The 25812-nt window shown below is 39.6% G+C and overlaps 1 protein-coding gene across 1 annotated transcript in view; it reads right to left on the bottom strand.

Moving 5' to 3' along the window:
• Window positions 1-25812, bottom strand: part of CLVS1 (clavesin 1) — a 104674-nt gene that overhangs the window by 63461 nt on the left and 15401 nt on the right. The window contains exon 3 of the mRNA XM_051609768.1: window positions 1732-1906. Coding sequence (XP_051465728.1) covers window positions 1732-1906 — 175 coding nt within the window. The remainder of the gene's footprint in view (window positions 1-1731; window positions 1907-25812) is intronic.

Genomic DNA, 25812 nt, shown 5'->3' with positions numbered 1-25812 from the left:
ACCAACATAAGACTAGTTTTGGTACTTCCAGGCTTTGGTACTTCCAGAATCATTGTTGTCAACAACTCCAAGTAAACTGAAGGTTGCCTCCAGGTAATGGGGATGCTGAAGAAGAGTCTGTGAACAGGCAGAGTAGGGGAAACTGGCTTTGAAAGGATTAACTTTCTTTTCCACTGCTCAAAGCTGGAGCTGCCATAAGGTGAACGTGTCCCCCTCATTCCACACAATGGGTAGACAACCTGGGAATGCTGTGGCCAGAAATCACATGGGATGAAGCCTGGACTGGCCTCTTACTGGAGCAGCAGAAGTGCAAAATTTGTACAGGTACAAGGACACCTCCCGGGAATTTGATTTCATTATCAGTGTCACTTGGCTTTCTCCTTCCTTCTAGCTTGAGGATTTTATTTTTTTAACCACAAAATGTTATTCTGTGAAGGAAGGCAGATGAAGTGATAGCAGTAGCGGGAGAAGATAACGTATTGTCATAGGGACTAATTACGCAGCTAGAGTTTCTAATTTGTAAGAAGAGATTAAAATTCCCCACAAAAAGGAAACACAGGCTTAAAACTGCTCACAGATTTTTCTACCTCATATTTGAATAACAACATAAAGTAGATGTAATCGTGTTGTAATTGTGGACAATGTTTTAGTAAAAAAAAATGTTGAACAAATTGTCCTTTCTAATATGTAAGTTAAAGTTAAAATACAAACACAACAGGGAAGAATATTCTGGAGGTATTTATGACTGCAAGATACCAGAAAAGTACTTAAGAAGAAATTGGAAAAACAATGACCTACAAAATCTGTTTTCAGATAAGAAGCTACATGAAATGTGTGGTTCTTAAGCAACTTCGCCTAAGATTAAAATCAGCCCTGCTTTGAGCAGGAGTTTGGACAGGGTGATCTCCAAAGGTTCTTCCATCCTAAATAGTACTTGGAATCTATCAAATACCCACAATGAATAAGGTTGTGTCAAACTACTTCAAACCTAAAAATCCAACCTAGGTCTAACAACATAGATAGGCTCAGACTCTAGTGGAAAGGGCTAGAGTCTCAAGTCCCTTCTGAGCACCAGAGCTTATCCTCATCCTCAGGCTGCCTTATTAGGCCCCAGCTGCCTTCTCCTCACTCTCCACCTAACCCTGTAACACCACATGATTTCAGCTTTCTCCTATTTATTTGAAAGCACCAAGTGGATGCACAGACCGTGAACAGCCTGAACCATAATGTAACAGGATCCTGTGTGACAAATTAAAGCAGTCAGAATGAGGGCATTACAGGAAGCCTGTCTTCCCTCTTCCTCATTTCCCTCCAATTCAAATGCATCCTTGTGAGCACCACAGCACATTTCCATCTGCCGAGGGAGCTGCTCTCTTCTCCTGCCACCCTCCCTCTGCATACAGATGTGCCTGCATGTGGACTGAACACTTTAGAAGGCAGATGTTGCTGGATTGTAATCCCTCTGAACTCTCAGATGGATTAAACCTCAAATCTCTAACTGTCCTTAATGCTACAGTAACACACACATCGGTTACACTGATTTACGGCTGAAATAAAAGTAAAACACAGTAAAAATTAAATGTTTGAAAATCAATCTATGCTGCAAAGGGATGGGACATTAAAGGATTCTTGATTATTTTCTCCCACCATCCTTCACTCCCCATACCTGATAAGGCAAAAATCACCAGCTACAGCAATGAAAGTCACAGGTACATATTACCCTTCACCTACCTGTAACCCTTCAATAGCCAATTTGAGGATAGATGGTGTAAGCTTGGAGGCTTGCTTGAAGGAGAAGTTGCTCCAATCTATAATTAGAATGAAGCCATTTATCTGAAGCTCCTGGTCTTCAATGAGCACTTCCAATGACAGTAGAATAGCCCGAAGGATATCTATGAAGGAGTTCCTAAAGCCAAGGCAGAAAAAGAAAAAAATAAATGAAAAAATCAGGGCCTGCAGTTATCTTCAAACCTCAAGATAGTCAGCTTTGCTGTGGATGGGGCATGAGCAGATGGGGATTTGTTCTTGTAGAATTCTTCTGAAAAGAGAGTTGTTTCAGAGGTGTCACTAAAGCGCTCCTGCTCCAAAATTCACAGTCCTCTACTTGATATGATAAGTCCTGCTCACTGGTGGATAAAATAAACCCTGAATTAAATCTTTTTCATTCTTCTGGCCTTCCTTACAATAGACTTTAGCTAAGCTACTTTGGGAAAATATTTCTCTGTGGTGAAATGAAATGCAATCAGGCTATCAGCTTAAATCCCTGCTCCTTTGGATACACTTTACCATTTTTTTTTGTTTGGTTGTTTGTTCCCCTCCCCCTCTACTTTCTTTCTATTATAAAGAGGAAAACCAGAAAAGGAAATAAATAAGTACAGTATTAATATCAATGGTATGGTTACAACTAGGCTCCCTGGCTTCCTGCTTGAGTGGAGGGAATGATCCAAGGCTTTGCACAGTAAAGTTTGACTGTTGCCTTATTGCTTCAAATCAAAGACAACATGGAAAATAGCTGCATGCACTCAAAATGGGAACTCTTTACTAATTAGCAGCTACCTGTAGGCTGACTGCAAGGCTTCCCTCAGCTCTGGGAGAATAATTAGAAACCTTGGAGGCCCTGAAGAAGATAACAAGTGACAGAGAAGAAAATATTGAAATGTTTTCTTTAATGGCAAAGTCTGAAGTGGGAAGCCTGGGCCACTCTCTACTTTGATCTCATGCATTTTTCAAAAGCGCATTGGACACTTTGATGACTTATTCCATATTTACACCTGAGAAAGCTGAATGAGGCCCTCTCACCATCCATCCTTCCTGTTAAGATTACTTGCAAACAATAAGATTATTTTAGAGAGCAACAAGTAAGGAAATCTTCAGAAAGCAAGCTAAACCTTCTGTAAACTGGAATTGTAACATACTGCTATTACGGTCTTTCCTACCTCTGCATAATTCTCGAATTTAGATGGGGCCTGACGTCTATTATAGGGAAGGCTCCCACCATGTTCTCCCACAGAGATTTTAATTTAATCCTCTTCTGCTGTTCTATTTAACTTAAAACAACTCATCAAAGCCTACAAGTGTGTTATTTCAAACTCTGCCTGAGAAAAAAAAAACACCAACTACATGCAGTCAAAACAAACTTCTCTGCTGTTAAGACCTCTACACCTGAACAGCAGCAACACATTATAAATTTCTTTTAGAAGTAAATGGTGAAGTGTTTTCTTATTCTTAGCAGGTTTCAAGTGGAAATGTACATTCCTTCTCTAAAGATGTGGTCCTTGAAAAAGTTTCTTAACTGTGTCTCTCTGCCTGAGTTAGAAGCTTCTCTGAAGTATAATTGCTGAGGCAACTTGCAGTATGTAGAGCTTAAAGTTATTCAACTTTGTTGCTGCTGGGTGCCAGTCCACCCCTCCCTCATTTGCAGCAACAGGACAGCCTTGACCTTTCCAAATCGTGCTGTGCTAAACAGACAAGCTGAAGGAGTACATTCCTTAGCAACACAAAGGGAAAGCATGCTGACTGGTTTGGCAACTGACACTTATTTTTAGTCTAAATTTGTTTAAAAAAATTTGTGATATAGGTGATGACTTTTAAACAGCAGCATGAAATCACTAGACTTGGAGTGATGAAAATGCAATTGTGCCCCTAGACTATATCTACTTAATATATCCTACACTACTCTATCCCAGCATCCCTATCCAGGTGGGCAAGCCTTCCACAAAACTGCCCTGTGGAAGGCTCCAGAGGTGTGTGATGGCTCCAAAAATGTCCTCACACACATGCCAGCCTTCTCCACTCACTTGTTGGCATCAACACAGCATTCATGAATGGGTTTTCTGGCTACTTTGAGGAAGATGGGCTAATTCTGAGCTCAATTTAACCCACACTTGCAAAATATAAAATGAACAAAATACTTGTTATTACTGGAAGTATGAGAACAGGGCCACACGGTGATAAGAAAATGTTTCATCATTCATCTGTGGGAAGACTTTTTTTTTTGGGGGGGGGCAAGGGGGTGGGTCTTAATAGAACATTCAAACCCATATTCATGATCCTGCTACCTCTGATGATTTGAAAGACTGTGTAATGATTTCAGTAAGGCTGTATGGAAGTGGTGCATACAAGGCATGTTCTGTAATCCACTTAAACTCTAAATACCTATGAAATATTTCATTTGACTGAGTGCAAAATCTTCCTGTCAGACTCTATGCTCAGGAATTCCAATCTTTTTTTGGATGTCTACATAAATTACCAGGTTATCAAGCAATTACTCACCTGTACTTTCCTGTACTTGCAGTAGAAATTATTTGCCTGGAAGATATGTCACTCAGTTTTTTCTTGGTGTGTAACAAATCTGGCTGTCCCCTGCCCAAATCCCTCTCCCCTTCTATGTATTTGCAGTTTTAAGACATGATGTAGGAAATAACTCAAAGTGAACACAAAGACCTTTTTCAGATGAGTACAAGGGGACATGAAAGCAGAGCACAAGTCCTCCAGGTGGGCTGTTTGGTTGTTTTTGAATGCCGAGCCTGGATAGAAATCAGACAGAGTGCCACTTGAGGCTGGAGTCCTCTGCTCCCTAATCTTGATGCTTGGAGACAAATCATTCAGCAGTGTGACTGATTTGCATCCAAATAATTTTCTGTGCATGAACAAAGGACCACTTTCTATGAGTCCATTTCTTTTGTTCCTTTGCTTAATGTTCCCTTCCCTCCTACAGCCCCCTCCCCCATCAGTTTACCCATTTCACACACACCAAAAAAGGAAATAAATTACTATTACACAAAAGGAAATGTGTAAGGTGCTGTGAGGATTCAGCGTGGAGCCTACTGAAGTGAGCCACTAATGACTTACAAAAGATTTGCACAAGCCCCAGAAAGACAAAAAGGAGGAAGGAGGGGAGAGGGTCTATCTGCCTCAGCTGAATGGAAAGGTACCACAAAAAAGTCTCTTCAAATATGCTTTGGAAAATGGGAAGTTAGCCCAACAGAAGCTAGTGTTAAGGAACAATAATGTAAAACAAAAATTAAGATTGTTTAGCTGAGGGATTTGGTGGGGAGAGTAGCCAAAGGCATAACATGTAAATAAATAAGACATTACTTAATTATAAGAGGTGTAAGCAGGCTGTGAGAGAACCAAAAGGCTCAGTGGAGTACCAGGGTGCAATGGGAACAATTAAAGGGGATAAAGACATTGCAGGGAAATTAAATTATCTATTTGCATGTTAGAAGAGATACATGGATAATAAAGTTGAGGGACTGTTGGAAAATAAAGTCAAAAGACACTCCACAATAAAGTGATGCATTTTGGAGATGATAGCACCAGTAAAGGCTTTTGACATTATCCTCTCTGAATAGTTCAGCACAGGGTCTCTTTTAGGCATGCTGCTGAAATTAATGGGGTTATTCAGATGGCTAAAAGAATGATCATACAGAAATACTGGCAGCTGAAGTCATTGTCTGGTAGTAAACAAAAATAGTCACTAAAAATCCTGACTGTCCCACAAGACATCAAGTTAATAAAGTTTGGACCAGTGTTGTTATCTTGGCAGTTGCGGATAACTTAGCTTAACATGCCTAAGTTATCCACCTAGTTTGTGGTAAGAGTTTCTCTCCTGTAATATTGAAATGTTGGCCTACTTAAATGCAAATGCAGATATAAGGGGTTTCTTTACTTGTTAAAATGTCTTGGGATACCAAATAAATTAATTTATCACCTTTTAACCATAACAAAGAAGTGAAGCTACACTGTCATATTCAACATAAGCTAAGAAAAGACTAAGCAATGTAAAACTGGTCTCCTTGAGTCTGTGTGAAAACCTGAGATGTTAGAGTACACTTCAGGAAAAGCTACAGCCAAAGCCGAATAACATTTAGCAAGCTGCAAACTTGGCATAGATATAAATCAGGTAAGAGATTACATCTTGCTTTGTTCCTTCTCCACGTAGTAAATCACCAATGGAGATCAGAAATGCATGCTTAGCTTCCAGTGGAGGGAGAGATGGCACTGCCCTGCATGGAGGATTCCCACTAGGAGTAATGCTCAGAAGAGGAAGTAGAAAAAAGGAAGACCAGAAAACCATACTCAGTTTGTCCCAAATTATTTGAGCTAATCAAAGCTGAAGAAGTTGTAAGGAAAGGCTTAGAAAGGGAGACATGAACAATACAGCAGATCAATGCTGGTGGGGGAGGGAGAATCCAGGAAGGAGCATTTTGGATTGCTCCCAAATATATCCAAGGTATGCTGTTCATGGAAAAGCCCTTGAAACCCAGTCAGCACTAGGTTCTGAACTGCTGATCATAAATCATATGAAGTAATTTATTCCAGCAGATTGATTTCTCCTTTCTGCTCATGAAGTACTGATGAGAAATCCCCAACTTCAGGTAATGTGTACTTAGGAAACTTCTGACTCTTTTTAATGCATATATGTATTTTAGAGTTTTAAAGCTTAACTCTGCTGAAAAAAAGCACTGGAAATTACTGACATAAAGCCCTTGAGGATTCATGTCTTGACTCAAACTTATGATCATGAGTCCTTGAAATGGCAGTCAGCCCAACCACTGCATGACCTGAGCTTCACATTGTATGAAGGCCCCTCATGTGAACCCTTCACAAAGCTGGGTTGCCCTTGGCTGAAGAATATCCAGAAAGAAATACTGCATAAGGAATAATCATGAATAAACATGGTGACTCACTTGGCTAATCCTGCACCAAAGAATATGAACAATCAGAGGAACTCACAGCTGACTGGAGCACTGAAAAGGGCTTGTTTGTCTCATTTGTTTTAGGTCTGAAAAGTGCATATGTGCACAGAAATTAGCAAGGCTTGTCTGCGATTCACAGAGAAAATGGGTTGCATTCACAGCAAATGTTCACAACAAATGTTTTGACCAGCCACACAGGTAACATTCTTCATAGAACAATTCAAAGCTATTTAAATGTGTTAGCTGCAAAAATATGAATAATTCATCAATATATAAACTGCATAAATTCTTGCACAACAATATGAGATTTTTTTTTCTTATTTTGTAGGGTCCTAGCCCCTTCCTTGTCATGCCAAAGTGAAGTTACAGAGTTTTGTGTATTTCTGTAGAGTAAAAATAAATGCAGATGAAACTCCTACTGAGTAAAACACAGGTTGCCTTAAGTTAATGTCACAGCTCCAAATTATTCTTCTGTCACTTCCAGTGCAGCTATCTTTGGTTGTTCCAGTACGTCAGCTTCAGACAGGCATCTCTCCTGTTTTGTGATGAAAAGACAGCAAGTTTTTCCCCACAGCATCTGTGTGAGTTTAAAATTCCCAAGTAACCTTACATTCAGGAGAACAGAGTGGATAGAGAAGTGTACTGATTTTTTTCCTTGGGAAATGATTAGTCTAACAGTGCACTGGATACAAAGAATAGGCTAAGCTGACACCTGATCTGTATTTGACAATATTAGAAATCCACTGCTGAACTTATAACTGAATGGAGGCCAGTGACCCACAGATACCTGGCTGGCTTTGAATTCCTGTTGGAGTGAGCTGGAAGCTTCTGCTGTTGCCAGGGGGAACGGGAAGGGGAAATGTAGCAGCCTGCAGAAACAAACCACAGTGGCTTATTCTTTTATAATGCAAAAAATGCCTCTAAATGTCTTCTTAAAGGTATAAACATATTCTCCATGTTATGTTTCTGCTGGAGGTTCTTCTATACTATGTTTTTTTTTTTTTTTGTCATCACTTTCCACTTCAGCTGAACTCCATAGCAACCAATAGCCACTGAATTACTCACTCCACATTCAAGTCAGCATTACGAATCTCCTCCTACATACACTCATTCATACTGTGGGCACCGAATGAATGTTTTGTCCCTGATGTTATTGTCACTGTGCAAGGACCCTTTCTTATGTGCAATTTGGCTGCAAAATTGGGATCTTTGGAGTCCTTGTGCTTGGGGAGGGAGAGTGGAGGTGGTGAGGTTCTTTCAACCCCTGGTAGGACCAGCTTCCAGAAGAGCCTACGAAGGGGAATGGGGATGTGATATCTGCTCTTTCTTTTGCCTCAGCCCAGGGACAGGTTACACTGTCTAGCAGGGAATCACTTCAAGATAAAACATAAAATTGTTATAGTCCTGAGAGGTCAAAAAATCCCTCCCTGAGGCCTCCAGATAGTTGATCCCAAATGGAGCAGGCAACTGACTGCAACCTATCACAGCACAAGCTTGGTGACTGCTTGTAAGGAGTCCACCTGGGTGCAGGAGGGCAGCCCAGCCCCCGGCTAATGGCTTGGCTGGGCTCCCAAGCTCAATCTTGAGTGGGCAGAGCACTCAGCACCATACAGGGTGAGGCCTCTCAGGAGCAGTATGCTGATCTACTTTGCAGACTGCTGCTGAAATGACAGTCTAGAATTGAATCTCAGGTGCAATGTGACTGCACCCTCAGTAAGTTTGCAGGTGACACCAAGTTGGGCAGAAGCGCTGATCTCCTTGGGGGCAGAAAGGTTCTGTAGAGGGACCTAGACAGGCTGGATCAATGGCCCAAGGCCAACAGTATGAGGTGCAACAAGGCCAAGTGCCAGGTCCTGCATTTGGGTCACAACAACCTCATGCAATGCTGGAGGCTTGGAGCAGAGTGGCTGGAAAGCTGCTTAGAAGAAAATGACTTGGGGATGTTTGTCAACAGCCAGCTGAACATGAGCCAGGTGGCCAAGAAGGCCAATGGCATCCTGACTTGTAACAGAATTAGTGTGGCTAGCAGATGCAAGGTGGGTGTTGGTCTCTTCTCCAAAAACAACAAGTGATAGAACAGGAGGAAATGGCCTCAAATTGTCCCAGGGGAGGTTTAGATTGGGTATTAGGAAAAATTTCTTCACTGAAAGTACGGTCAGGCATTGGAACAGGCTATCCAGGGAAGTGGTCCAGTCACCATCCCTGAAGGTATTTAAAAGACATGCAGATGGGGTGCTTAGGGACATGGTTTAGTGGTGGACTGGACAATGGTATTTTTACGATTGGACTTGATGATTTTAAAGCTCTCTTCCAACCTAAATTATTCTATGACCTTTCCTCTTGCTGTGAATTTGTTTTATTCCTTCAGGAGAAAGTATTTCTGAGCTACAAACTGTTGATTTTCTTGCCTTTTTAGTATCCAGAGCGACGTCATGATGGCATACTGCAAATCTCTCTGTTGCAAAGAAATAAGTGACAATCACAGGTAGTGTGCTATATTACTGTGAAAATTAATGTAAGTCCTATGCTACAACCCTAAATGCATTCAGTAAATCAATACTACAGAATCACTGCAGTACTTTGCCTGGATAGTCCCAAATGCAGTGTCCTCTGGGAGGAGCATGGGGAAGATGGACAAAGAGTACAGTCCAGCATGAGCAGAGAGAGGGAGTCCATGGTGATTTCAGATGAGTGGTCTCTACTGTCAGAAATTTAAGAGATGACATGTGGGAACAGACTGAAGGTCACAACTCAGGATACTGTTTAAGGGGCAGTTTTTAATCTCCTATCATGATCTTACCAGTGGTGTGATACTGCTGCCTCAAAGCACAGATGTAGTAATAATGAACAAAATGAATGCTGGTACATCAGTGCCTTATGGTTGGAAGCATTAGGATTGATGATCTCTGTTGTTTTATTTTATTCCGTGTGATTGCATAGCCTGTTCTTATTCCCTTTTGGCACTGCAATCCATCCTTGCATCATACTAAGCTATTTTGCTCAATTTCTTGCACCATTGAGTTCCACAAGTAAATTTTTCATTACAGAAAGGGAAAGGATTTCTTTCAAACATTATGAAGCTACTATTTAATCACAGAAAGCAATTATACAGCTCCTTTGTTCTGTTATTAGAGGAAGATACAAATAACACCACCAATTCAATCTCCCTGCTATCGTGCTTTCTCTGTGTGATTCCACTCTACCTCTTCTAGCTATATCTCCACTGCACCTTCAACACATCTTTCCACTGAAACAGGCTGATGCAGTTACGTCACTTGTTCATAATACTAATTAAGTCCTTTTTTTTTTTTTGACAGTTACAGTTTTTACATCCCCTTTTTTTAAGTAAATGCAATGTAAAGCAAATTCGGTATTTGAGGTGAGTTTAGAATATCAGCATATATAAAATAATATGCTATCATTTCCTATTTATTCTCCATTTCATTCTTAATGCAGCCTAACATCTAATTAACTTTTTTGACCAGTGCTGCGCAGTAAGTAGACTTCTTAATTGTGCTGTCCATAATGACCTGACGCTTTTCTTAAAAGGTTAAAAGTAGTTGGAAACCCAGAAAAAACTGAATAAAGTTAAGAGGGATAAAGGATCTGCATACAAGATGTGGCCACATATTAAAATCCAACAAATTCTTGCACTACACTTAGACTTATTTGCATAATTTCTTTTCTAGGCTGTTCTGGAATTTTCCATATTTTTTCTAGTCTTCACTAACCTACACAACTTTCCTTTTACTTTTTTTCATATCACCACTTACCTCACTTATGTCTGCCAGAAGAATATTACTGCTTTACAATAACTATTTTGCCACTTAAAATATCCTAATCTTTTCCTGAAGTACAAGGGCCAGTTTTATGTGCAAGGCAAGAACTCACCTCCATATTTATTAACTTTTCTCGAAGGACTAATGCAAACTTCACAGTAGGATTTTTTATTAGCTAACTAAATTGTATATTTACATATTTTACCTTAAACAATTCTAACACAATGACCTAATTGTCCCTTTGGTTGCAACCAGTAGTTCTTACAGCAGACCTCAATGATGACCAGAATAAAAGGTAAAGTTAAAATCAAATACCAGCTCACTAGTGCATATATTCTGAGAGTGCTGAGTTCAGAACTACAAAAGTTATATTGTCACTTGTAGATAAGCAAACAGCACCTGGATACTCACATAGCACTCATCAATCTAGAAGGCTTTGAAAAATGTAGCAGAATGCCTGGAAGTTAATTCAGAAACTCACTTTTCTCTATCTCTGTTAGAAAGTTTAACTGTTTGGCTAAGAAGCAGGCTCCTTCTATGTGCTTGAAATTACAGTAATAAATTTTCATCTGGTAATGGTAAGCTGACAATGAACTCAAAAGTTACTTAGTAACTACTACCTTCTAGTACCTAGTCCGAAATCTCAATGAAGATTTAAAGTCAGGGGAGAAATCTAGTCCATCAGAATTTCAGATTCTTAGAGCCACAGACAGTGTACACTTGGTGTGCTCAATACATGAGAGTCAAAACTTGCCTGTGAAAGCAGCCCATACTTTCAAAAATATTATTCTGAAAGGTCCCTTTTTCTTGTATATGGAATTATGGAAGGTATATTTGACAAAGACATAATCTGGAAAGAAAGCAATCAGAAACATCACAGTCTCTAGATTTACAACCCCTCTCCAGTAAAAATTTCACTATCATAACATAGAGGATGATATAAAAATTATTATGTTATTAAAAAGCTTGGAGAAGCTCAGTGATCTGGTGTTGTGCATATCAGGGTTTTGCTAAAACAGCAAGAACAGACTGATGAAACCATGTGGGATGTCATCACCAAAAGAAAATCATCAAAGCTGAATCCCTTCAGAGGTATTGGGTAAGAGGTTATCAAGACACAAGAAGAAGAAGCGACAAAAAATAAAAATGCAAGTAAACACTTGAAATGGTTATTAAATCAGGGAAATAAGCATATACCTAAGCTTATGCCTGTATTTAAATCTGGGCAGTGAAAGTTGAAGGCACAAAAAAGATACGGAAAAATGTTGTCAATCATAAAAAGTGCTAGAAATTATTTTAGTTGGAGCCCTTCAGGACCAATAAAAGCCAGACATGAAAATATTTTAATAATTTCTTGTATCAAATGAAAAGATCTGTCAAGTATTATGAATCAAAAAGGTTTCCTAATGGAATGATGGGCAACTTTGATATAGCTGACAAGATGGAGGAAGTTGATATTATTGGTGTAGAAATTATCATTGAGGAACTCAGATGCTATAAAGATTCATAAGACAGCAGTCTATTAAAAATTAACTGTGGATCTCTTCAGAAAAAATTATGAAGAAAATATGTTTTAATGATTCAACCAAGCAGGGGAGGAGGACCAGAAAGAAACGTAACTCGGTAGATTTATAAAATAGAGAAGACTGTTAAAAGTGTATGGGATCATGATGCTGCCAGCCACAACTACGCTGCTTTTGCACAGTTACTCTGAAAAGGATACGCAGCGTTGTGAAGCTCAAGAAAAATGAGCAGTTTTCACCCTAGCCACTTTTGCGTGCATCATATTTCAAGCAACAGCGCTGAAGAAAGTGAAGGAATTAATAGCAAAACCCATTCCCTCTGAGAGGACAGATTTTTTTTTCCCAGAAATCCACTGAAGGTGTAAATAAGAGGTATCTGTAGAAGACTCCAGACTTTGCAGGATACTAATGAGAAAAAAACATGATGCAATTCAACTGACAAGGAGGAGTCTGGTCAAATGTTACCAGTAGGATTAGAAAAAGATATGTCTTCTTACCCATATTTTCCAGGTTTGTCTCAAACTTTGTTGGATATTGGATATCCTATGAGGAAAACAGCTGATAGATGTTGCTTTGGGAGAGCTGGATTCCACTGATACATGACTCCCCAATGTGTCAGTGAACAAAAGACTGATAAACAAGTGAACTTTATAAGCAACTAGTAGAAAACAACAGTTATGGAAGACACCATCAGTCTGAATCGTATCTAGCTGAAGGAGAAACCCTGGGAGCTCGTGTTTAATTTATTTTCATAGGCAGTATGAATGATAATGCTTCTGAAATTACTACAGGGATTGAGGTGATTGCTCCTTTTGAAGGGGAATTGCTGAATACAGAAATTAAGTATAACCAGTTCTATACTGTGCAACAATTCTAGCCTTTTTCTAAGTGTATTTTTGTATGGATGAAAGCAAAGGAGCGGAAGACATCAGCCAAAAGGAAGATAAAGTACTGTTCTGTGGATTTTACTACCACTTACTCAGAAGAAGGAGGGTAAAAGGAACAAAAACTGTTCAGATCCAGAGACAACCACCTGGTGCTTTGCAAGTGAGCAAGCAAACTTTTCTGGGATACATGAGGCTTCTTTGACTAAACAGTCCTTGGGAGGGGTCTTGTTTTTTTAGTGTTCATTTTGGGATTTGTTGTTTGTGTGTAGGTTCTTATTTTGCCTTGAAGTTGCAAAATGTTTTTCTGAGAGGACTGCAAGACAAAGGGAAAAGAGGAGAGCCTAGCAGGACTCCCTGCAATACATAAGCCAAGAGGAAATTTTTCCAAATCATCAACCCAAACAAATTAATGGGACTGGCCAAGCTCATTTAGAAATACAACACTGTTTAGACTGGTTTTCTCAAAACAGATGAAGTAATTATAAAGCAAAACTATTAAAATGCAGGTTGCAAATTGAAAATTAGAGACAGCCAGTGTTACAGTTCTCAAAATGCCCCCTGTGCAAGATCAGTGGATAAAATAAGTTATAATAAAATTTTAAGCATGATTTAATATACCATAATCACAAAGGGAAAAATAAACACATTTTAAAACTCTAAGACCAGTTCTTCTTAATTTTTGAATACTTAATTTTCTGTGAATGCAGTGGCTTGGTATGTAACATTTCTATTTAAAAAAGAAAAAAAAAAAGAAACAAACAAAAAAAAAAAAGAAAGGACATACAAACTACCTGAAGCATTTAATCAATGCTTTACTTGTGTTTGATTATCAGGATCTGAAACCCTACATGTCTGCAATAAACTCTGCCTAATTGCATGATCTATCAGCATGAAGGCTCTTTCCTGGTATTAGGAAGGGATAGATCTTCTTGTTACATATTTTCAGCAGTGATGTCCAGTAGCTGTTTAGGCTGAGATTCCAAAGAAGACAGAAACAGGGTTGTGGAGCCTTCTATTAAATATACGCTAATTATGAAAGGAATCCCAGCCTGCTATCTGCTGTTCCCCTAAAGCCACTATGAATTGCTGGTACCTGGCAGTTCCTAATAGGGTACAGGTAACAGGTGCAGTGTGGTCTTTGCCTTAAAATAGTAAGGTTATGTTACTGTTTTGGCAGAATATAAATTTTTCTCAGGAATTACCAGCAAAAAACAATTTAAGTAGTTTATCAATTATGACAATTCAATTGAGCTGAAAACAGAATTTCATGTGAATTGAAATGTTAGGAATTCTGAAAGAAAAATGTCATTAATTATTGTACAAGTTATTAGCAACCTCCTTTAAATCACTTTAACCTCTGTACAATAGAGTGTGCCTTCTGGCAACCAGTCTTTCAGGGTTTACTGTTTCTGGAGGGAAGGGCTGCATTTTAGCTTTCCTAAACAACTGGAAACTGTACGTTGATGATGTAATGTTTTATACTCTTCTATTTCTGTTTGTATTGCTTTTTATTGTGTTGCTAATACAATTAATGTGGGATATTTTCCACATCTCTAATAAGAATTCTCACATAGTCAATACAGAGAATTGCTGAATAAATGTGGTTAATTGAAGTCACTAATCTACACTGCTCATTCAGTTATAAATAATTCCTTATGGAGAAACGTATGTAACAATTAAGTACAGAAAATAATAAACAGTCAAAATTTTTCTGCTTTTGAACTCAATGCACAATGACATTCTGGTGGTATTTGTAGGAGGCAACTCTGGAACCGGTCAACTGGAAGAACCAGGATCTTTACTCAAAACACAAGCAATAGTGACCATTTCAATGAAGATACAGGCAACAGGGAGATCCTGATCTGTTAAGCACAAGAGATAAAAAAATGATCAGCAGACATTGCCACAGCAAGTCTAGTTATGTGGCCTTGAGAAAAATGCCAGAGGGAAAACTTCTGTGTTAGAGGTAAGAAAGAAAAACCTGCTTTTTTCATCTACTCCTTTGCATAAAAAATAACCCCAAACTTTATAAAAACAGAAAGTCATAATTAATTTTCCCTGAAATCTAATTGCTTTGATGTTAAGCAAAGGATTGGGTGTAATAATGAATGCATTATGGTTTATTGGAATAGATGCCCCTTCAAGTATTTTTTAAATGTGTTAAAGCTCACTTTTCAGGAGACAGCATTGAAGGCATTTGCACAGTAACAGGGAAGAGATGATGGTCTTTGGAAAATTTAATATATAAAAGATACAATTTGGTATCTTGGAATGGCTTGTTAAGATTGCTAGGTTTGTTGATACTACATTGGATGTCATTTTTTCTCTGTTACTGTCTCACAGTTTGGAGTGTTTTGAAATGGGAAAATAATGTATGGAGAGTCCATTCCTATAGATCTAAGAAGTGTCTTATGACACATTTGCTTCAACAGCAGATTTCATTTGCTTAAAAGCGACTATAGTACATACTTCTCTTTATTCCAGCCAAAGCTTTGATTTCACAAAAATGTTACTAAAAAGGCCTTATGACAATATCGGAGTAAAACTACAAGTGATCAAGTCTTTGCGCAATGAATCTCAATATGCTGCAGTTAGTTTCACTCCACAAAAACATAGAAACCAGATTGACTATAGGCTCTGTGTTTTTTCCTGATCTGGCAGAACTCTTCACCACTCCATTCTATTGCATTCAGTTGACTTAGCTTTGGTTAATATTTTGCAATTTTAGCATTAATCAACCATGCTTAACTGTCATGTAAATGTGCTGGTTTAATTTCTACACAAAAAAGAACATTAAGCAATAAGGAACTTAAGAAAATACCTAATTTAAAGTACATTAATAGTCTCATTGCTGGATTTTGTCTCCATAGCTGAGTTTGTTGGGGTTGCTCACACACATTTCAGTATATGCATTACGGAATCATACACTATTTAAAAAAACCTGAACTGTTCTTTATCTTCTTGGTATTTGGAAATGGATGAATCCTTTAATGTGTAAGCTTCTGAAAGAATTAGATAAGACTTCAGCCATGCACTCTGCTAACTCAGTTTCATGAAAGTTGGAAAACAGACTTTTAGTTCACCTATTCTCACCTAGTCATCTGCACTAGTTTCATTAAGGGCCCCACAACATGACTGAAGGCATGAATTAACCCATTTTTCATTCCAGAAATAGGAAACTACATGACATAGTACAGCACTGGAAGACCTTGTATGAACAGGACATTGATGAACACTTTCCACCTCTCTGCCTGAATGCAGCACTTCACCCCTGTGCTCTACTGCCAGTTCCAGCCAGAGCCTCTCCCCAGAGGATCCAGCTAGCTGAGATGCTGAGCTACAAATCTCACCTGCTTCCTGATGCTGGGCACTTCTTTCAGCATAACTATTTCCATTTTTTCCCTTCACTTTCCTTTCTGTTATTCTGCCATTCTCACACCAGAGCAATTCACCACATGCAGAAACAGGTCTTGCCCCTCACTTGCGTGCCGCCCTCATTTGCTTGGCACCACCAGCCTGGCAAGTGGTTGTTTTCTCAATATACAATTAGTGTAGTAGCAATTATAATTTCTCTGGGTACATTTTTTTTCATTGAAGATGCATTTATAGACATTTATAGTGAGTCATAACCTAGGCCAGGCCTAGTTGGCAGCCGAGAGGTTTATTTTCCACCACACACTTGGGAGATGTACAGATTCTTCAGGGGACAAAAAAGCATACAAAAGGGTTTTTCCTGTCCATCATGGTGTAACAGCTGGAGCAACACTGAAGTCTGTCTGTGGCTCAGGGTGGGGAACATTCCAGGTTTCCTTTTCCTTTTTCTAGGAAGTAGGATGAAAGAAGACCTTATCCTCAAGATAGTGGTGTGACAAGTAGGAAACATTGAGTTATTTCTTCCCTGGGTCACTGATTTACTGTCTGACTGTGTTCAATCCCTGTGAGCCCCTCCATCATGTGTGGGGTGCACTCCTTCCCTGGGATGCAGCCAGCTGCAAAATATCTGGACCCTGCCAAGAGCCTCCCTACCCCCTGACAACTCTTCTGCATTTAGGGAACATAGTCAAGGCTTCTTTTTTGTTGTCCATTTAGACTACAAACTTTCTAGGGTTAGGATTAGGCCTTGTTTTATTTTTTCATCCTAGTGTGCTAGGACCCGGGTTAGGGCTGATAGCAAAGAACAAACAAATTCACGTGTAAAACTGGTTTGGCTGTAGATGAGCACAAATTAACCAGTCTTAATGCAATGTCCTTTTAGGTACCTCATGTGATAAGCAGTCACTCAGCTCAACAGCCATGGTCTGGATTGACTGGGCAAGAGTTTTATGCAACTGTGTTTAAAGGCTATGGATGTAACTGCTTGCATTTTATTACATTTGACAATTGCCTGTAGGTTACCTCTCTGCATTATATGATAATATAACCTTTGCTACTCACTATCTTTCTCTGTCTCTAGTGCAGCTGAATGAGACAACACTAAATTCCTTAAAGTTCAAACCCACTCTAAGACAGCCGGTATTTCTGGCTTGTCAGGTCCAATAATATTGAAGAACAATGTTTAATGTCCTGGAGACTGGACACTCAGCTGTGCCAGAACAACACCATAGTGTATTGCAGAGTTATGATGAAGCTGGCTTTACACTAATTAGATTTTCTTCTATGTACGGGTGTGGCTGCTGATTAGCAAGGTCAGCAATGTTTTTCTGATGCCCAACCTGAACTTACCCTTACACAGCTTCATTCCTTTTCCTCATGTCCTACCACCGGCCACCAGAGAGGAGATCAGCACCTCCCTCTCCACTGCCCTCCTTGAAGAAGTGATAGACTGCAATGAGGTTCCCCCCTTGGCCTTCTCTTCTCCAAGCTGAATAGATCAAGTGATCTCAGCCACTTCTCATCTTGTCCTTGAGACCTTCCACCTTCTTGGTTACCCTGCCCTGGGCACACTCTAATAAATTCGTGTTCTTCTTGTATCAAGGGACTCAAAACTGCACACAGTACTCAAGGGGAGGCCACACCAATACAGTGTAGAGTGGGACACCTCACTTGACCAGCCAACTATGCTTGTGCTTGATACACTCCAGGATACTGTTGGCCCTTTTGGCTGCCAAGGCACACTGTTGACTCATATTCAACTTGCCATCAACGCAAACCTGCAAGGCTGCTCTCCAGCCTCTTGTCCCCCAATTTGTACACATGACCAGGATTACTCTGTCCCAGATGGAGAATCCAGCACTTGCTCCTGTTAAATTCCATACAGATGGTGATTGCCCAGCTCTCTAGTCTATTCAGATCTCCCTGTAAGCTCTCTCTGCCTTCAAGGGAGTCCACAGCTCCTCACAGTTTAGTATCCTCATCAAGCTTACTTAATGTACATTTGATTCCTGCATCCAGAAAATTTATAAAAACATTGAAGAGCACTGGCCCTAAAATTGAGCTCTGGCAAGTCCCGCTGGTGACTGGCTTCCAGCCTGATGTAACCCCATTTGCTATAACCCTTTGAGCCCAACCCATCAACCAATTGCTCACCCAACGTAGTATGCACTTGTCTAGCTGCATGCTGGAGATTTTATCTAGAAGGTTACTGTGAGAGACAATACCAAAAGCTATGTTAAATCTAAAAAACCCCACATCTACTGGCTTGCCTTGCTCAACTGGATGGGTGACCTTGTCATAAAAGGAAATTAAGTTGGTCAAGTAGGAGTTTATGCTTATTTTCTTAAATTGCAAGATAGCTTAAAGCACCTTCTGAGTTTATCCTCTTCAGAAGCTTTTGACACACCTAAATTAATCCTATAAATAAGGAGTGGAAAGTGATCTGACAGCATCTCATACATCTCCTGCAATGCATCATCATAAATACTCCTAGTTTCTCTCTGAATTCTTCAGTAAAAAAAATCCAGTGGTGAGTAGTCCACAGAATGCCTCTTTTGCCTGTTAAGGTCCTGAACCAGCTTAATAATTCCAAAATATTTTCTCATTTTCAGAAATCTAATTTTGTTTAAGATTACTCAATCTGCTTCCCGTCCCCAAGGAAACGGGTAACTTTTCACTGTCATTTTTTATAAAGATAAACTTTTATATGTAGAAAGATTATGAAGAGCAAGTGCTGGATTCTGCACCTGGGATGGGGCAACCCTGGTAGTAAGCACAGGCTGGAGAACGTGTGGCTGGAGAGCAGTGTGGTGGAGCGGGACTTGGGTGTCCTGGTGGATGGCAAATTGAGTATGAGGCAACAGTGTGCCCTGGCAGCCAGGAGGGCCACCCGTGTCCTGGGGTGCGTCAAGCACAGTGTTGCCAGCCAGTCGAGGGAGTTGATTGTCCTGCTCTCCTTTGCATTGGTGCAGCCTCACCTTGAGTACTGTGTGCAGTTTTGGGCACCACAATATAAAAAGGACATTAAGCTATTGGAGAGTGCCCAAAGGAGAGTCACGAGAATGGTGAAGGATCTGGAAGGGATGACTTATGAGGAGCGGCTGAGGTCACTTGGATTATTCAGCTTGGAGAAGAGGACCTCACTGCAGTCAATGGCTTCCTCATGAGGGGAAGAGATGGGGCAGGTACTGATCTCTTCACTCCTGTGACCAAGGCAGCACTTGGGGAAATGGCAGGAAGCTGAATCAGGGGAGGTTTAAGTTTGATATCAGGAAAAGGTTTTTCACCCAGAGTGGTCAAGCACTGGAACAAGCTCTCCAGGGAAGTGGTCACAGAACCCAGCCTGCCTGAGGTCAAGAAGCATTTGGATGACGCTCTCAAGCACATGGTGTGATTCTTGGGGTGCCCTGCACAGGCACAGGAGTTGGAGTAGGTGATCCTGATGAGTACCTTCCCACTCAACATATTCTGTGATTCTGTGATTCTATAATTCTGGCCACCTCTTCTTGTGCTCAACTTTTATTACATAGTTATATTTTTCAGACTTCTCATTGTACTATTCTTTTTTCTAGGCTTAGCTCAGATTTGCCTCTCATGTTGTTGCTAAGGTTACAGGTCAGTAGAGGTGAATAAAGGTGAATAACTGCTGGTGTCATGCAGACAGCATTCCTGCAATGAAGCTCAGAGACACTGCTTCCTCAGTGGTATCACCTTACTGTATCATTCCATTTGTTGTCCATCATTGACCCATGAATCATTTTGTGCCCAATCAGTATTTTCTCCATTAATTAAACCTGAATACCTTATTTAACAAGCCAAGAGGTGAGAAAATCCCAGTAGAGCCAAAAGTGTCAGCCAGGACAAGACCAGTAATGGTAGATATGTCTGGTGTCTCACAAGGCTCCTTGGCTTTTAACATGGGGTCTACATCAGTTATATCTCTTCTTGAAGTAAACCCCCAAATGATCCTGAATTACTTTTAAATTAATCATATATAATGTTCTCTGAAAGAAAGCAAGTGTGTGTATATTTTAGCAGAGAATAATAAGATGCTGAAAAAAAGAAAAGGTATTCATTGGCAGCTACAACATACACAAATATGCATTTTCTCCAGACTTTCAAAGCTCTTTTATTCAAACAGAATTGAAGGCTTTATTATAGTGAAACTGAATTTAAATTGCAGTAGCCAGCTAGAAATGGCTTACATATAAATGAGAACCTAAGAAATGGAAAGCTTTCTTACCGTCTCTCCCTAGGTCAGAGTTTATACCTCCTAGTTTTTAATCTCAGTTTTCAAATTAATATTGCAGTGCATTTGGAAGCGGAATTTCTCAACAGTCTCTTTTGATTTAAATCACATTTCTCATTTTGTACTTACACAACAGATGGGTAGGATTATCCCTGAGAAAACAAGGCAATGCGTTCTTATTCAGAAACCTCTCTAAAGTGGGAACAGCTTAGAGGATCACAGGTCCAAGATAACAGGAGAGGATGGAGATGCCTTAGATAAGGTTTTTGCATTCTGGTGTGGATTTTTTCTGGCCAGAAATACCTCTACAAAAGAAATTCTGTGTGCTAACACATACCCTAGCACTCCAAAAGAGTACAGGCACCATGTCCATTCTGTAGGTTGATCTGTGCATTTTTAATACACATGACTGGCATATCTTGGATTTGCTTGAAAAGAAGCCAGAAGGAAGGAAAGAGTGAAAGGTTTAGCACTGGCAAGTGGACTGCATTTTCCTAATTACGGTAACAGTGGCCTTGTGCTTGTTTTACCACTTTTCTCACCTTTCTTACTTCATTCTTGTCTGAATCTATGGAATTCTGACATGAAAAACCAGAGAAGCTGAAATAATGGCTTTGTAGAAGGAAGCATGGGACTATTTATAGGAAAAAACAAGGAAGGCATGAAGTTGGCTTGGAAATCTAACTCAATGAGGAAAGTCTAAAAAATTTTTAAAATGTCTAGAACTTCCTGCTTTGTTAATTCAGACCATGAGCCACATGTCTTGTAAGGTATGTGAGAGCACATGTGAGAGTGGTTCTACTGGATCAGACCAAAAGTTCCTCTAGCTCCAAGTCCTTGTTGTGACAATGGCCAGCAGCAGGTCCTTAACAAAGGGAATTTCTGTCCTCTAAAGGGACAGAAATTAGGGAATATTATATAAATAATACATACATATTTTTCAAATAGGTTGTTATTGATCATAGAGCCTCATAACATTACTTGGTACTATGATTTTTACTGCATATATGAAAGATGACTGGCACCACATGTTAATGTGTGCACAGACACGTGCCATCCATTGTGTCTGCAATGGAAACATGGAAAAGTGACACCATCATTCTATAAAGAAAAAGAACCAATAAATATATTTGCATATTACCTTTATCTTAATGAATTTTCTTTACTGATGTAAGCTTGTTTAGCATGAGAAGAAAACAGGCAGTTCCATAGGAAATAGTTCCAGCAGGAGGCTAACAGTCTGGCTTTGCTTTCTGTCTCCTGCTACAAATCAGCCCTCCAGGAAGTCTCTAGAGCTGAGATAATAATGGTCTGGGAGCAAGAAATTGTTGTTTTTACTGACCCTGTGGTTGCTGCACTTATTAAAAGTAAAAACTGTGAGAGCACAATCAGAATTTAAGACAAAAAATTCCTCTTTCTCAAGGAGTGATTCAATTTTATTCTCTTTAGGAAACAAGTCTTCAGTCATGGCATATTGATTATGATACTCCACCTATTTTATTGGCTTACCCATGTCAAAAGAGGTGAAATACACTCTATGGAAGGGTTTCAACAACTCTATTTTTGGGCTGGTCTATTAGAATGGCTTTAAACCTCCACCCTTTCCCCTGGCTTCTACCTTTGTCTGGTCTGTTAAATTTTTAGGTGCCTTTGGCAAATGGTTGCTTCCACCACTACCTTCCTCATGATGTCAAGACTGTCCCAGAGATACAACCATCACTGGGGGACTCCCATCAGTGCAACCACAGGAGCAGTTGTCTCCCTCATCCTCCAGCCTCGCCTAGTCAGAGAAGTACCCTGAAGCAGGGTGACCATGGTGGTGGCAGGGTAGAATTTACTTCACCACGCTGTTCAGCCATTTCATGGAATTCAGCACCCTCCACACCATGCACACCTTGACCCAATTCATGCTATCCACTGTAACCCCTTTGGGATCACCCAGCCTGCTAACGGCAGCAGTTCCCAAGCATTCCTCATGCTGTTTTCAAGGTGCTGGGAGTGTAGGATGCTCAGCACCTACCAGGGTATGGTGAAAAGAGCGGCTGTTTTTATGTAAAATTAAATTGATAGAGAGACTTAGAGTTCAATGGAAAGAGCCTAAAACAAACCATGGCCTAATATATCAAGAAATTATTAGAAATATAGAATTTCAAAGGTATTTAAGGATTCCAGCTCAATATCATCACTCTGTTATGACACTTCTGCATCCAGCCTATTAAATAGGTAGGCTGACAATTAAAATTATTTTCCTCCCCTGACACTTTGCAGTCTGTTCAGGCTGCAGTGCATGAATTTGCCTTAGCTCCTTTTAATTAGTTTGGTAAGTTAGCAACTTACCAGAATATCAGATATCATATTTAGAAAAAAAATATTAAGGAAAAGCTCTGGCAAAAAAAATATCCTCATCTCTTCCTATGAAGTCTCACCTCAAGAAACTCCTATTTATGAGAGCATTCATTCATGGTTACCAGCTGCTCCCAAGGGTCAAAAGGACAAAGCACCAAGTGGGATGTTATATTATTTGGCTTTGTGATATTCTCTTCATATAGCTCTGTGACAAATTTCTTTTGCAGTTTCTCTTTTCTGCCACCCAGACATGTACCCTCACACAAAATCTGGGTCTTTTGAGACAGTCTGGGAGGGAAAGGGGATATCTGTGTGCACACGTGTAGGCAGCTGTGTGTGTTTGTTGCATGTTTGTTTGTGTTCATGTATTTTTCTTAATCCACTGTCCTTCTCTCTGGTTTATAAAGCTTGGGGATTGGATTTGTTTTCTCCACAGGAAGGATGTGGCACAGAGCCACTTTCTAGTTTGCTCTTCACTTTTCTTAGTTGCCCTGCAGGCCAGCTCCAGCAATTCTCCATCTCTCCCACTGACTCTGTCCTCAGCTCTTCTGTCAGCCCTCAGCCCAGCACCATCCACTCACCTTCTCTTCCCTCTCAATATGTGCTTGATTACTTTACCCTCCCTCCATTGATTATTACTTTTTTTCCCCTTTCAGTCAGGCTTGCCTTCTTCTTCAACATATGCTTCATAACTTTCCCAGCTGTTGTTTTTCTTTCTCTTTTTCAGACATTTTCCCTCTCTTCTTTTATTCCCTTCTCAGCCCTATCCAGGACTGCCATTTGTGTATGTCTTCCTTCTGTCATTTGTATGGATTACAACAGCCTTCCCAAACTCAGCTTCCATAACAAATGGTACTAACTGAATTAAGTTGCTGCCTCCAAGTAAATTAAAACATTTCATGACAGAGCTCTTTTTAGTCTTCTTTGTCCAACATCTAACTTGCACATCTGTTACTCCCTCAAATGAGTATTCTGCTTATGCTACACTTCCTTCCTTTGCTAACCTGAATTCTTCTACCATTTCAGACTAGCTCAGTAATGAAATAACTTAATAGGAATTATTTTTAATACAGTATGCTTCCAGGCTATTTATTGGTCAATGCAATCCTTGAACCACAACCTCAATCTGCATTAGTGTAAACATCTTTCAAAACAGAAGCACTATCTCCTTACCAAACACAAAGACTTGCTGTGTAAAAATTCTGGTGGTAGGGCTGGCAGTATTTCAGCTATATTCTCTCATAATAAACAGCTCTGAGGCTGAGTTATTGCCACAGTTTGCCTGTAGCTATAAAAAGGTTTCAACAGATGTTTATTCCTTCATATTCTATTAAGCATCTGAGATTATCTTTAAAATATATTGGAATAATCAGCATTTGAGACATATTCATTTATACCAACAGGATCTGCTGATGATAACAACCTTGTAATTACACCACTATGAGCATTCTCAGCAAGGGCATAATTTTTTCTATTGTGATTCTTTAAAATATTTATAACTGTTGATTTACCATTATGTCAGAGTATTTCTTTGCCCTTTAGCCTGTCTGAATACACTTCCCTACAGAATGGTAAGTATCTGGCATTTGAGATTCCTTGTCAATAAAAAAGAATTTATAATTAACAGTTGACTTGAGAATGCATGTTGTAAACAAATTAGCAGGGTTTTTTTCCAGCTGACTTGCAGAATTTTTGAAGCTATATGACAGCTTACAAGACACAACAGTCCAAAAATGATGACAGAAATTAATTACTATTTTGCTGCAAAAGACAATGGGCAACCTTCTGTCTCCCTACCCCAAGATTATATTTGCAGAGAATAATCATGCAGGCTGTGGGTTGTGATTTGAGGCAGCCCTGTTGCTGGCTTTCTACACAGATATAAATTCTACTCTGGCTGAACAACCTTGAAGGAAATATCTTTACTTGGAAGATTAATGAACAACTTATGCTGAATTGCTTGTTCACCCAAATGCCCCATCTCCCAGGTGTACAAGCAGGATATATTAGAAGGCAGTGGCAGACATAGGAACAGCTGTGGTTGTTACTGAAAACGTTCCTCAATCCAACAGCAGAGAAGGCACTCCCATCTGACTGCTTTAAATGCTTCAGTTTCACTAAAGGTGCATCGGAAGAGTGAGGGCTTAGATTTGGTGAGACTGGCAACATGAGAAAGTATAAGAAAGATTATTTGTAATTCATCACATGGGCCATTTTTATTTATGTGAAATCTGGTTCAGGTCTCATAAAAATGGTTCATTAGTATGTGCTGAAATATTTGTTTTATAAATCGGGATTTTTTTATGATGCAAGTTATTTCATCAAAAAAGTTCCTGACAAGATCAGCTCGGCATCCGTACCTTTCCTGGTTACTCCACAATTTCCATTTAAAAATAAGGTGCTCTATAATGAGTGGCATCCATGAAGCCATTGTGGGTTTTGAGTGAGCTCACACCTTGTAGTTGCATTATTCTGCACCTCTGGGGACTGAGCTCTGTGAACAATGGCCCTTCCTGCATAGATTGTCTAGTGTACAGCAATATAGTTCAAGGTTTTCCCCCCTCTTTCTAATCTGACCTCTTTTTTTTTTTTTTTTCTATCCTACTTACTTTCACATATTCAATACTTCTGAAGTTTTCTGTTCTGTACCATATGTGACCAACATTAACTAACAGATCCAAAACATACTATGCAGGACCTAGAGAGAAAGTGATGACATAATTTTTAAGAAACCTGTCTAAAACCAGAGCAGAATTAGACCAATGCTGCACATGGTAAATGAATGAAAACCTGGCACCATGACAGAACTCAGCTAGTGACTTGGAGATAAGAATTATCATTCCTTGTGTTTTTTTCCTAGACATCAAGGACGTTTTGGTCAAAACAATAATCCTTATCTTTTTCACCAAGGTGAAAGCAAAAATAAAATTATTCCCAGTGAACTTTGCAGATGTC

The sequence above is a fragment of the Apus apus genome, chromosome 2 (genome assembly GCF_020740795.1).
Source record: "Apus apus isolate bApuApu2 chromosome 2, bApuApu2.pri.cur, whole genome shotgun sequence".
NCBI classification, from domain to species: domain Eukaryota; kingdom Metazoa; phylum Chordata; class Aves; order Apodiformes; family Apodidae; genus Apus; species Apus apus.
The sequence above is the reverse complement of the archived record's forward strand: the minus strand, read 5'-3'. Positions and strand labels throughout refer to the sequence as shown.